The 14,591-nt window shown below is 43.2% G+C and overlaps 1 protein-coding gene across 3 annotated transcripts in view; it reads right to left on the bottom strand.

The window, feature by feature from the left end:
- LOC105489322 (annexin A2) overlaps nt 1-14,591 on the bottom strand; it is a 57,693-nt gene that overhangs the window by 26,578 nt on the left and 16,524 nt on the right. For all 3 annotated transcript variants that reach the window (XM_011754071.2, XM_011754064.2, XM_011754095.3), the window contains exons 2-3: nt 10,918-10,976; nt 6,623-6,722 (exon numbers count right to left, since the gene is read on the bottom strand). In XM_011754071.2, coding sequence (XP_011752373.1) covers nt 6,623-6,722; nt 10,918-10,965 — 148 coding nt within the window. In that variant the 5' untranslated portion in view covers nt 10,966-10,976. The remainder of the gene's footprint in view (nt 1-6,622; nt 6,723-10,917; nt 10,977-14,591) is intronic.

The following is a 14,591-nucleotide window of genomic DNA, read 5'->3' as shown; positions in this document are numbered from 1 at the left end:
TCTGTAAAGGCTGAAGCAGGGAGGTCCCTTAGAAGACAGATGCCATAGGCCGGGCATGGTGGCTCATGCCTGTAATCCCAGCACTTTGGGAGGCTGCGGCAGGTGGATCACCTGAGGTGAGGAGCTCAAGACCAGCATGACCAACACAGAGAAACTCCATCTCTATTAAAAATGAAAAAAAAAAATTAGCTGGGCGTGGTGGCACGTGCCTGTAATCCCAGCTACTTGGGAGGCTGAGGCAGAAGAATCGCTTGAACCCAGAAGGCACAGGTTGCAGTGAGCCGAGATTGTGCGCTGCACTCCAGCCTGGGCAACAAGAGCAAAACTCCATCTCAAAGAAAAAAAAAAGATACCATAACAGCTCACAGGAGAGGGGTGACAAGAGTTAGGGGAAGGAGTGAATAAGAGCCACTTCCCAAGCACTGGAAAGTGATCCAGGACGGTTTTTTTTGTTTTTGTCTGCACACCTGGAGGTATATTCATTCAGTTGAGCGCAGCAATTAGGAATATATTCTCTCGAGGGTGCCAGGAGGCAGCCTGGCTGAGAAAAGTAGTCTCTCTCCTCTAACAGAGGGCTGTGAGTGAGGAGCTAAACCAAGAAGAGCAGGTGTGACTGACAGCTCATCTGTGAGAACAGCCTTCATGACTCCTGCAGCCATGCCCTGGCCATGGCAGGCACTGCTCCCCAACAGGTCTCTGACCAGCTCTGCCCTCCTAGCCATCATCCCACTCCAGGCCTGCTCCTGTGCACCATCCATGTACTCAACAGCAGCTGATTAAGACTCCTCCAAGGTGGCCTGCTCCCTGCTCTTCTTCCTGAGAGTCCACAGACCACAGGGAAATCAATGGAATGTCACATGGAGCGGGTAACATCCCGGCACACTCATATACACATGTAGACATGTGGCTACCCCCATCTAGGAGAGAAAGAGGCCCAGACAGTCATCGTCACATGGTCCTTTGGCTTTTGTTTCTATCAACACTTGAGGTTTATACCATGTCCTTTGATGTCAAGGAAACACCAACTACTTAGTATTGTGTCTTCCCGAGGAAGGGTTTGAGGTGGGAGTGGGGCCAAGGTGTGGTATAAGCTTCTTAATGACACTTAAGCTAAAAGGCATTCTAAAAAAAAGAAGGTAAGATCTTAATTAGCTCATTTTTAAGTGGTTTTAGTTATCCAGTATCTAATAATATCAACGAGAAGGAGAAAAGAACAAAAGGGTTGTTATCCTTTCCAATGAATGACTTCATTTTTGTTTTTAATTAAGTTTACTGCCTTCCACTATGAAAGTAATACAGGTCATCATAGAAAATTTGCAAAATACAGAAATACAGAATATACTGAAAGCGCAAGAAAGGAAAAGGATCAATTGCCCACAATTCCATATACAGGCATACCTCAGAGATACTACTGGTTCGGATCCAGATCATCACAATAAAGCAAATATAGCAACAATGTAAGTCACACAAATTTTTTGGTTTCCCAATGCATACAAAAGTGTGATTATATTATATTATATTATATTATGTAATAGCATTATGTGTAAAAACAACACATACCTAAATTTAAAAAATACTTTTATTTCTAAAAAATGCTGGCACAGGCCGGGCGCGGTGGCTCAAGCCTGTAATCCCAGCACTTTGGGAGGCCGAGACGGGAGGATCACGAGGCCAGGAGATCGAGACCATCCTGGCTAACACGGTGAAACCCCGTCTCTACTAAAAAATACAAAAAACTAGCCGGGCGCAGTGGCAGGCGCCTGTAGTCCCAACTACTCGGGAGGCTGAGGCAGGAGAATGGCATGAACCCGGGAGGCGGAGCTTGCAGTGAGCTGAGATCCGGCCACTGCACTCCAGCCTGGGCGGCAGAGCGAGACTCCGTCTCAAAAAAAAAAAAAAAAAAAAAAAAAATGCTGGCACAGATACATAAAGTGAATAGCACTGTCACAAACCTTCAATTTGTAAAAACTACAATATCTACAAAGTGCAGTAAAGGAAGCACCATGAAGTGAGGTACATCTGTTTCCATTGCTAATGCCTTTTTTCTTTTTTGATTAAAAGAAATCATAGGCCAGGCACGGTGGCTCACACCTGTAATCCCAGCACCATGGGAGGCCAAGGCAGGAGGATCACATGAGGTCAGGAGTTCGAGAGGAGCCTGGCCAACATGGTGAAACCCTCTCTCTACTAAAAATACAAAAATCAGCCAGGTGTGATGGTGCACGCCTGTGGTCCCAGCTACTCAAGAGGCTGAAACAGGAGAACTGGTTGAACCCAGGAGGGTTCTGTCAGGAGGCAGAGGTTGCAGTGAGTCAAGATCGTGCCACTGCACTCCAGCCTGGGTGACAGAGTAAGACTCCACCTCAAAAAGAAAAAAAAGAAAAAAATCGCTGTGGTTGTGATCACATAGCATATACTATTCCATTTCCATTTCTTGATGCAACTGACACATTTAAGGTGAATGGATGTTAAAATGAGTGTTAGGGAAGTTACTGTGGTGATGGCTGCACAACTCTGCAAATACACTACTAAAAACACTGAAATGTACACTTTATATAGGCAAATCATATGGCAGATGAACTGTATCTCAATAAAGATGTTGAAAATTATTGACAAACTTTATTTTTCCTATCTACGTTCTGCAGACATTCTATGTAATACAGGGAGTTACACATTATTTATGTACTACAGTTTTACTTAATCTTTTACTTAATGATTATAGGGAAGTATACCTCAAGACATACTTCCCAAATAAAAGATGTATCTGGTTTTTCACTATCATAACCAATGCTAATATCAACACTGAGCTCTTATGAATGTCATATTCTTTCTTCGCAATAGTTTCCTAAAAGGATTTAGGGTTTTAACAATGCCAACAATCTAGAAATTATTTTAAAGGACCAATGGACTTGCAAAACCTAGTTACTCTCTAAAATCATTAAGCATCAAAAATAAGTTAAGTAGGCCGGGTGTGGTGTCTCACGCCTGTAATCCCAGCATTTTGGGAGGCTGAGGTCGGTGGATCACTTGAGGCCAGGAGTTTGAGATCAGCCTGGCCAAGATGGCAAAACCCTGTCTCTACTAAAAATACAAAAATTAGCTGGGCATGGAGGCACATGCCTATACTCCCAGCTAATTGGGAGGCTGAGGCACGAGAGTAGCTTGAACCCGGGAAGCAGAGGATGCAGTGAGCTGAGATTGTGCCACTGCACTCCAGCCTGGTGACAAAGTAAGACTCTGTCTTAAATATATATATATATATATATATATATATATATATATATATATATATATATATATATATATAAAAGTAAACAAATAAATAGGCCAGGCGCGGTGGCTCACGTCTGTAATCCCAGCACTTTGGGAGGCCAAGGCGGGTGGATCACAAGGTCAGGAGTTCCAGATCAGCCTGGCCAAGACAGTGAAACCCCCACTCTACTAAAAATACAAAAATTAGCCGGGCGTGGTGGTGCATACCTGTAATCCCAGCTACTTGGGAGGCTGAGGCAGAGAACTGCTTGAACCCGGGAGGCAGAGGTTGCAGTGAGCCGAGATCACACCACTGCACTCCAGCCCAGGTGACAGGGTGAGACTCTGTCTCAAAAAAATAAATGAATAAAAATAAAATAATAAAAAATGGTCCTAAGTGAAACTCACTGGACATTAAGTCTGGGGAAAAAAAAAAAAAAAAGGGAGATGGGGAATCTAAAGCTAGACCACAAATATGAGACTTAATAGAAAGTCAGTAAGACCACAGACGCACAATGTTTTTCATATCTGAAAATAATTCAAGGCAATGAAAAAAATCCACTCCTCACAGGTGGGTGCTACATCATGGTGCCTAAGAACACAGGCCTAGGGGTGGACAGAGCTGTGTTCAAATCCCAGTTTGATCCAAGGCCAAAAGACCTCAGGCATACTAATCCTGACTTAAATCACCCAAAAACTGGGGATGATAGAATACTACATCAGAGGTTACTTTGAAGTTCACCTAAGATAAATGTTCCTGAAGTGCTTGGTGCAATGTCTGCCCACAATGAGCATTTCATAAATAGTTGCAATGATGATAATGATAATGTCAGCTGCTTTTGATCAAACTGGAATGTTGGAATCTAAGCCTTAGCCCTCCAGACGTTTCTGTCTAAAAACTAGAGTATTTTTCTACTAACTCCAAAAGGGCCTGAAGGTATTTTTATTACCATGAGAGTTTCAGCTGTGACCAGAGTTCATTTGCGCAATCTTTACATTCCAGTGCACTAAGTGCTTTCTCACGCAGGGACAAAAGAAGTCTTTGTCCCATGCTTGGGAAAAGCACCATCTTTGCTAGATGAGGTAACTGCTAAACTTAGGGTTGCTGCAATGACATGTTGGGAAACCACATGAATCTAGGCACATCTAAATAGTGAAGTAGCATGGGTTTTAGGAAAGCAGACCACAAGGAGGTGGATGTGCATGTGTGTGCACGTGTGTGTGTGTTTTAAGGTAACATATTTTGAGTACCATCTATATGCCAGGCATCGTGCTAAATGCTTCATACTTCACAACAATCCCGTGAGGTGGGAACTTTGATTAGCGCCCCTTTATAGGCAAGGAAACTCAGTCTTATCAGTTCCGTGTTTTCCGAGTCAGATGGCTAATGAGTGAGCTGTGGAGCCAGCATTTGAACCTGGGCTCACACACGTTCTCATCCACTATGCTCCACTGACTGGAACTGACTGTAGTGAAACAAGCCCTGCAGATTGTAGTTTAATTTTCTGATTAGTAACTTTTGGCAAGAACAGTCATTTAAAAGCACCAAAAAAAAAAATTGGGCTGGGCGAGATGGCTCCACCTATAATCCCAACACGTTGGGCGGCGGAGGCAGGCGGATCACCTGAGGTCGGGAGTTTGAGACCAGGCTGACCAACATGGAGAAACCCTGTCTCTATTAAAAACACAAAATTAGCTGGGCATGGTGGTGTGTGCCTGTAATCCCCACCACTAGGGAGGCTGAAGCAGGAGAATTGCTTGAATCCGAGAGGCAGAGGTTGCAGTGAGCCGAGATCACGCCATTGCACTAGGCAACAAGAACGAAACTCCATCTCAAAAAAAAAAAAAAAAAAAGATTTTTTTTTTTTTGTTAAAAGTCTAATTTGGATGCTTCATTATTCTGCCTTCAGCTGTGCAGACAGTCATCTGGGGGGTGGTCCACAGCAACCACACAGAACATAGGGTTTCCCTGAGGCAGATGATGCAAATAAATCCTCACATCTTGTTAGAACCATAGAAGGTTAAATGGATTTTTCTACTCTCCTTCCTGTCTCTGGAAACAAGGTCACCAGATTCCACATGGTTTTAGGAAAGGTGACCATACAATGTATCCTCCTAAATAAGACGGTTCTGAGAGTGTAAGGTGCACTATTAGTAAATACGCCGGCATAAACCAGGACATCATCCTAGTTATAGGTTCCCAGGTCATCGTGGTTGAGGTTTCTCAGTCTTTCAATGAACCGTTTGTGAACTGTCTAAGTGTGTCAGTAAGCTAAAACGCTGTACATAGAAGAGAAAAATGTGACATGGCTCTTTAACTGGGGCATGAACCAGCAGCAGCTCTAATTGTGCTGGGTCATGTCTGTATCCCAATCTGGCCTCATGGTGAAACGAAGTGCTTTATCCAAGGGGGGAAAAGTGGAGAATCACAAAAGTCACCACAAGAACTGCAATATTTTTCAGGGGATGGGGCAACTCCAAGGATTGCTTCATTTAATATAAGCCCAGAAAGTCTGAACATCCTATTTTGTAGACCCAGAAAACAATATAATGACAGTAAGAAGCTCTTCCTCAACCCTAACCCACTGGCACTTTATTTGCTTTATTTCAAGAGGAGGGTTTTTATGCCTCCTGGTCTTCTCTTACTCATCCTAGAACTTGAGGAAATATACTCATTCTGACAGCTCTTCTAATTCCAGCTCCAGGCCTAAGGAGCAGCAGAACTTACAGGGGTTTAAAAAAAAGTCTGAATTTTTCACTCTCTAGCTCAATCTAAGAGCAATGCAGTAAGATTTTCCCAGCATTTTTCCAGCAAATGTAATTAAATTCAAGGGAACTTGGAACAAGAAATGCCCTTAGGGACCACCATGACCAACTTCTTCCTTGCAGAAGAGGGACTGAAGCCTCAAAGTGAAGAGCTGCACCCAAACACATACCCCTAGGACCAGATCTGGCTCCCAGACTGATTTCCTTTAACCACTACTCGGTTTAAATACTATCTCATGTTGTAGATCTCGCCAAAGAGAAGAAAGTGGGGGGTAGGGGAGGAAAGAAAGGAAGGGAGGGAGGAAAGAAAGAAGGGAGGGAAGGGAGGGAGGGAGGGAGGAAGGGCAGGAAGGAGGGAGAAAGAGAAAGAAGGAGAGAAGGAAGAAAGGGAGAAAGGAGGGAAGGAGAGAAGGAAAAAGAAAGAAAGAAAGCAGGGAGGGAAGGAAGGAAAGGAGGCATGGGTTGAGCCAGGTCTGGATCCACTCCATTAAAGCTCAATGACAATTTCAAATTACCAATGTATGGCAATTTGAGGGAGAATAAAGAGACAACCAAAAATGTCTCATTAAGACCCTGACAAGAGGAGGACAAATGTATCACCTACCTTTGGTCTTGATGGCTGTTTCAATGTTCAAAGCATCGCGCTCAGCATCAAAGTTGGTGTAGGCTTTGACTGACCCATATGCACTTGGGGGTGTAGAGTGCTGAGGTTAAAAGATAAACATACTCAAATGACACACATTTAAAATTCCCTTGTTGAAATAACAATTCCTAATATGTTTTCCTATTGTTTCCTTTAACAATTCAAATCCTTCTCATACTAAGCAACTAGGTAGGTATTAACACACCATCACACTTCATGCAAGTAATTTCATTTTTTCTAATAAGAATTCTTCAAAGGCTCAGCTAGTTTAGAATATGCTGTCTCAATTTCAACTTTTCATCTTACTTTTCATGAGAGCTCAAAAGTAGACAATGCAAAGCTGGAGACCTGAAGCCACCATTTACTCAGGAAGGCTCTGAAGACCATTATACTGGGCTGGCAACAATTTGAAATAAGCTGAAAATATGGAAATGCCTCAGTGACAAGAGTGTTTAGTCAAGTTTCTGCTACAGGCACACAAATTTCTACTGGACTGGTGTTGCTGAGCTTACAATTCAGATCAATGATGGAAGCAGCTTCTTCCACCTCTTTACTTTGCTCACCACTGTGGCACCAAAGTGGTCTGACCAGACAGCCCACATCCTCCTTGTGTTTCCTCCCCTCTCTCCTCTGTATCCTTCCCTCTGCCTTGGTTAACACCATTCCTTCTGCCTACCACCCTCCACTCTTGCTAAGATTTCTTATTGCCTTTTAAACCACACCCTCCTCCTTTCCCAATGCTTTTCTTTTCTTTTTTTTTTTCTTTTCTTAGGTAGGATCTCACTCTGTTGCCCATGCTAGAGTGCAGTGGTGTGATCATCGCTCATTGCAGCCTCAACCTCCTGGGCTCAGGTGATCCTCCCACATCAGCCTCCTGAGTATCTGGGATTACAGGCACCCGCCACCACACCGGGCTAATTTTTTCATTTTTTTTAGAGATGGGATTTCTCCATGTTGCCCAGGCTGCTCTTGAACTCCTGGGCTCCAGTGATCTTCCCATTTTGGCCTCCCAAAGTGCTGGGGTTACAGGTGTGAGCCACCACGCCCAGCCTCTCAGTGCTTTTCGAAGCTCATTATCCTTCCTGATCTGACAGGTGGGAATCTCTCCCATTCCAGATTGAGGTAAGGACAATGGCATGCTTCTACATCACTTCTCCTTTCAAGGTATTAACTTCCCTCCTTCTTTGAAATGCTCTTACAGTTTTCCCTCTCCCTGCTACCCAGTCCCAAAGCAAAGGGCAGACAAAGAGGATGGACAATCTAGTTGTGGTTGGCTGATGGCTGGTGGAGGCAGCATCACTGCCCACCCTCAACATCAAGGCTCCCATCCTACAACCCACCCCAACTCCCCCGCACATAATGCCCATATAATGTGATGACTTGGCCTTGGTGCAGTTTCTGTAAAGAGTGAAAAGGCCAAGATCCCTGAGTTACTTCTCCACCCACAGGCAACACATTATAAACCACCCAGCACCCACGACGTTCCATTTTATTAGCACTCAGACTGTACAGGTGAGCAACTAAGATGCCTTCCTCCTAGATGTCTCCCAGGACAGGCCACAAATCTAAGTTCAGTATTTGACAAATGCTTCCAAATGCACTTGTGAGGACTATCTTGGCCAAATAGTAAATCCAGTTAATATTTATAACTCTGACATGCAATGCATTATCAAAGTATGTTCCATCTAATTTCACCACGTAAACTTTCCAGTAAGATGAACTTGATGACACGGAGCACACATTCAGGAAAAAGGCAAAGTGCTATTTTGAAATGCTCAGTGTGTTTGCTGTGGTAGCTATAAAATGTGGATGAAACCTAAGGAAAAACATTTTCCCATTTATTAAGAGAGCCATCAGTTATTTACAAGGCAGGCAGTCCAGCCATTGAGCCATATCACATATGACTGCATTCACCAGGAGATACGTTGTCTTGTTCCAAAAACAGTGAGTGGGGAAAAGGTTTGTGTCATTTTACAGTGCCTCTGGAAATGAAATTAAATAGAGAATTGAACCTATTACCTATAAAATCCACTTGTCTGAAATCAAATTAGTGAGGCAAAGTTGAGTTATCTTTTCTTTCCTTAAAATACTGGGGAACATGTGACATTTTCTATTTCTGCCCCACCTCTCCACACATAGAAATATACTAAAGTAGAGTAACTTCAGAGGCTACACGAAAAGCCCTCTTTTTTTTTTTTTTTTTTTGAGACAGAGTCTCACGCTGTTGCCCAGGCTGGAGTGCAGTGGCGCGATCTCGGCTCACTGCAAGCTCCACCTCCTGGGTTCACGCCATTCTCCTGCCTCAGCCTCCTGAGTAGCTAGGACTACAGGCGCCCGCCACCGCGCCCGGCTAATTTTTTGTATTTTTAGTAGAGACGGGGTTTCACTGTGGTCTCGATCTCCTGACCTTGTGATCCGCCCGCCTCGGCCTCCCAAAGTGCTGGGATTACAGGCTTGAGCCACCGCGCCCGGCCGAAAAGCCCTCTTATAAAACCTGATAGCAAAAACAATCTAAGTCCACTAGAGAAACAAATTATTTAGCACCTGAATTTGTCAGACCTCAACATGCAGTTTGTATTACTGTCAAAAAGAGCATGCACAAGTTTCAAGAAGAAAAAAGACTTTTAAAAAAACTCTATAGGCTTTATTTACACTCCATACAACCTGTGCTTTCACAGGCTCCACTAATTTGAACATTTTGATGGCAAGTACCATGAACAATACAGACGGTCTTGTACCATGTGACTCAAGTCACTGTCAACCTCTGTTGAGTGATACATTGCATTTTAATTTCAATCAAAGCATATTTTGAAAGATCTGTCAGATATGGCTATAAACCAGCATTAGCGCTGAGTTTGTATAAAAGCCATTTCTGCCAAGATGACCTGGAAGATGTATAGTATCATTAGTTATTTTACATATTCACAATTTATATTCCACTTGATTCTAAAAGTATTTGAAATAATTTTATTTCACATATAGCTTAAATGTTTTAATTGTAAAAAAAAGAAACAAATGCAACAGAATGTCTAGGTTCACGTATTTCCTATGAAAGAAAATTCAATTTACTTCTGAACTCCCTAATAGTCAAAGTAAAAAAGGAAACAAATGAATTATAACAATTTCATTATATTCTTGGTTTTTTAAAAGAAATATCCTTGCCGGGCGCGGTGGCTCAAGCCTGTAATCCCAGCACTTTGGGAGGCCGAGGTGGGCGGATCACAAGGTCAGGAGATCGAGACCATCCTGGCTAACACGGTGAAACCCCGTCTCTACTAAAAAATACAAAAAACTAGCCGGGTGAGGCGGCGGGCGCCTGTAGTCCCAGCTACTCGGGAGGCTGAGGCAGGAGAATGGCGTGAACCCGGGAGGCGGAGCTTGCAGTGAGCTGAGATCCGGCCACTGCACTCCAGCCTGGGCAACAGAGCAAGACTCCGTCTCAAAAAAAAAAAAAAAAAAAAAAAGAAATATCCTAGCTTTTTTGGAGAAAATCTTTTCCAGGTGTTAAATTTTTAAAAGTATAGGTCCTCGGGCCGGGCGCAAGGGCTAATGCCTGTAATCCCAGCACTTTGAGAGGCCAAGGCAGGTGGATCACAAACTCAAGAGATCAAGCCCATCTTGGCCAACATGGGGAAAACCCAGTCTCAACTGAAAATACAAAAATTAGCTGGGTGTGGCGGTGCGCACCTGTAGTCCCAGCTACTCGCAGGAGAATCGCTTGAATCCGGGAGGTAGAGGTTGCAGTGAGCCGAGATCGTGCCACTACACTCCAGCCTGGTGACAGAGTGAGACTCTGTCTCAAAAAATAAATGAATAAATAAATAAAAGTATAAGCCCTCATCTGGAATAACTTCCTGGACACTGTAAGAAATCCAAAAGATGCAGAATTATTTTTGATATGGCTGTGGCTTATGCCAACCAGTAATACAATCCCAGGACATGACATTAAAAGTCATGTATCATTGTAACAATTATTACCAATGACATGTTAAGTATGGCAGAATAAAATTCCAGCCATTCCAGTGTCACTAATTCTGTCCAATTTTAATGTGAGGCCAAGAAAAGTTTCCAGTGCCATGAAATTTCCTTCAAATTGAACTACTAGGAACAGCTGAAGTATTGAGAAAGAGGAGAACCAAATGATGACTGTCTGAAACATCCCCATCTTCCTTAGATGTACAAGGAAACAGAGTAACATAGTTATCCAGAGATGTCCAACTTGCAAAAATTACATAAAGTGAAACTGATATACTTACATCACCCTCCAAGCTGAGCTTGCACAGGATTTCATGAACAGTAGACATTTTGAAGGAAGCTGGAAAAAAAGTACATCAAAAAGTCTTTATGAAGAGGCTTTCCTTTACTCTGAAGCACAGCGATTCATTATGCTAATTTCTACTCCTTGGACCATTTCATCTGAGGATATTAGAGTAATTTTTGCAAATAGATGCAATTCTCATCTTATGATTGAAAAAAACTAAAGCTCAGAGACGGTCTGCCTTGGGTTGGGATGGACTACTAAACTAGCCAGTCTTTCTCTTCCTCTGTGTAAACGGAACCTGGGGAGACTGATTTGTGAATACAAAAACAAAATGTTCCCCGTGGCTAATGCAACCTGTTCAGACAGGATAAAACTGAGACTTCTACTTCTCATAAAAGGTGATGGGCTTGCCAAACCAGCCACTACTTCTATATTTCTCATAAGTAATTAAATATATTGAGAAGGACCTGAAAGCTACAACGTGAATTGAAATTAGTAGCATTTTCATGTTGCCCTAATTCTTAATTGGAACCTTTATTATTACCCATAATTACTTTCTTAGTCCAATGACACTTGGAAGACATTAAAGTATTTATGAGAAAGACGATGGACAGATTTTCTGACCTTAACTCATTCCATAAAGAATTGAATCTGTTGTATTTAAGATTCGAAATGGCTGAAGTCATCTTCTTCCAGTTAATATACTTAATGGGGCAGCAAAACGACAGCCTGATGAATCGGCTTTCCAGCTTTGCAATCAAACAGTTCTCGGAACTGATACACCCAATCCCTGCCAATAAGGAGTGCTCAATTGGTGGTAAATTATCTCAACAGAGACAAGACAGGTCATCAACATAATCACCCCAAAAATAAAGAAAATAAAGCAGAGCTGCGTCCTGAAATAGACAGGAATGACATTTAAATTGCAGCGACTCCTGCTTTGGTCTCTTTTTCCTTAATATTCTTTGATCAAGGAAACCGCACACATGCAAATTCAGCTTTCTATTCTCTTCAGTTTGCTTAGTCTAAGTATTTTCATAAAACTGGTTTGGCGAGAGTATTTGACATTGATATTTGCTAACTTATAGGAACATTTTGGACTAAGCAGATCCCAGGCCTGGTGTGGGAAGAAAGTGGGGAAATGTAAGAGGAGAGGATTTGCCTTTAGTTGTGATGAAGGATGTATTTTTGCAAGATTCTCATCCTGGACTCTCCCCAGACCACTCCTCTCTTCTTGATGCTCACAGAAGCTTTTTATGCACAGTGAAGTCAGTCAAAGACCTTCCACTTCCCTCACACTCACAACTCGCAGACAGCCTCCCCACCCCAATTTGTCCCACCGATGGGGTATAATGCTGGTTTGTAAAAAGTATTGCTCTAGAAATTAACTGGTACATTCAGACATGAAATATTATTCAGCACTGAAAAAAAATGAGCCACCAAGCCATGAAAAGACACAGAGGAACCTAAATTGCACATTGCTAAGTGAAAGAAGCCAACTGAAAAGGTAACATAGTGCAGAGTTCCAACTTCATACCATTCTGGGAAAGGCGAAATTACGGGGACAGCAAAAAGATCAGGGATTCAGGGGAGGAGGAAATGAATAGGTAGAGCAAAGAGGATTATTAAGGCAGTGAAATGAATATGATACTGTAATGGTGGATGCATGCCATATATTTGTCAAAATCCATGTACAACACTAACAGTGAATGCTAATGTAAATTATGGACTTTGAGTGATAATGATGTGTCAATGTAGGTCCATCAGCGCTAACAAATGTACCACCCTGATACAGGATGTCGACAGTAGAGGCTATACGTGTGTGGGAACAGGGGAACATGGGCATTCTTTGTATTTTCCATTCAACTTTGCCATGAACCTAAAACTTTCCTAAAAATGAAGACAATCGGCCGGGTGCAGTGGCTCACACCTGTAATCCCAGCACTTTGGGAGGCCGAGGCAGGCGAATCACAAGGTCAGGAGATAGAGAGCAGCCTGGACAACATGTCTCTACTAAAAATACAGAAATTAGCCGGGCCTGGCGGTGGGCACCTGTAATCCCAGCTACTCAGGAAGCTGAGACAGAAGAATAGCTTGAAACCAGAAGGCAGAGGCTGCAGTGAGCCGAGATCACGCCACTGCACTCCAGCCTGGGCAACCTGTAATCCCAGCTACTCAGGAAGCTGAGACAGAAGAATAGCTTGAAACCAGAAGGCAGAGGCTGCAGTGAGCCGAGATCACGCCACTGCACTCCAGCCTGGGCAACAAGAGCAAAACTCCGTCTCAAACAAACAAAAAAATGAAGACCAGGCCAGGCGCGGTGGCTCACGCCTGTAATCCCAGCACTTTGGGAGGCCGAGGCGGGCGGATCACAAGGTCAGGAGATTGAGACCACGGTGAAACCTCGTCTCTACTAAAAATACAAAAAAAGTTAGCCAGGCGCGGTGGCGGGCGTCTGTAGTCCCAGCTACTCGGGGGGCTGAGGCAGGAGAATGGCGTAGACCCGGGAGGCGGAGCTTGCAGTGAGCTGAGATCCGGCCATAGCACTCCAGCCTGGGCGACAGAGCGAGACTCCGTCTCCAAAAAAAAAAAAAAAAAAATGAAGACCATTTTAAAAAGTCTTGCTCTGTGGCAGAACCATCCAATACAGCAGCCACCAGCCTCATGTGGCTACAAAAGATCTGAAATGTGGTCAGTTCAAACTGAGATGTGCTGTTAAGTGTAAAGGACATACTGAATTTTGAAGACATAGTATGAAAAAACTATATAAAATCTCTCATTTATAATTTCTTTCTTGGTAAAGGCAGGGTCTTGCTATGTTGCCCAGGCTGGTCTCGGACTCCTAGCCTCAAGTGATCCAAGTGCTGAGATTACGGGCATAAACCATTGTGTCCAGCCCAATAATTTATATATTGATCATATATTACAATTACAACTATGGTATCTTGAGTATATCTTATTTCCATTTAATTTCACCCATTTATTTTGCCTTTTTTAATGTAGGTACTAGAAAATTTTCAATATAGGAAGCTCTCGTTCTATTTCTATGGAGTAGTACTGGTCCAGAGGATCTCAGAGAGCCGTAACCCAATCTTAATCCCAAAACCTTTGTAACAGCCACAAGTTTGAGTCTTCTTGACTTTTTTTCTTTTTTTTTCTTTTTTCTTTTTTTAATGTTTCAGTAGAGACAGGGTCCCACTATGTTGCCCAGGCTGGTCTTGAATTCCTGGGCTCAAGCAATCCCTCCCGCCTTAGCCTGCCAAATCACTGGGATTACAGGGTGAGCCACCACGCCCAGCCCTTTTTTTTTTTTTTTTGAGACAGGGTTTCTCTCTCTGTCACCCAGGCTGAAGCGCAGTGGTGCAATCATAGTTCACTGCAGCCTTAATCTCCAGGGCTCAAGAGATCTTCCTGCCTCGGCCTCCCAAGTAGCTGGGACTACAGGTGTGTGCCACTACACCTGGCTTTTTTTTTTCTTTCTTTTTTTTCAGTAGAGATAATGTCACGTTATGTTGCCCAGGCTGACAGTCTTCTTGACAGAGCAAGAAATCTCCAACTTCAACATGAACCAAGAAACATTCTAGGCCGGGCGCGGTGGCTCAAGCCTGTAATCCCAGCACTTTGGGAGGCCGAGACGGGTGGATCACGAGGTCAGGAGATCGAGACCAT

Source organism: Macaca nemestrina, chromosome 7, assembly GCF_043159975.1.
Source record: "Macaca nemestrina isolate mMacNem1 chromosome 7, mMacNem.hap1, whole genome shotgun sequence".
In the NCBI taxonomy this organism is placed as follows: domain Eukaryota; kingdom Metazoa; phylum Chordata; class Mammalia; order Primates; family Cercopithecidae; genus Macaca; species Macaca nemestrina.
Note: the sequence above shows the minus strand (reverse complement) of the source record. Positions and strands in the feature narration are given on the sequence as shown.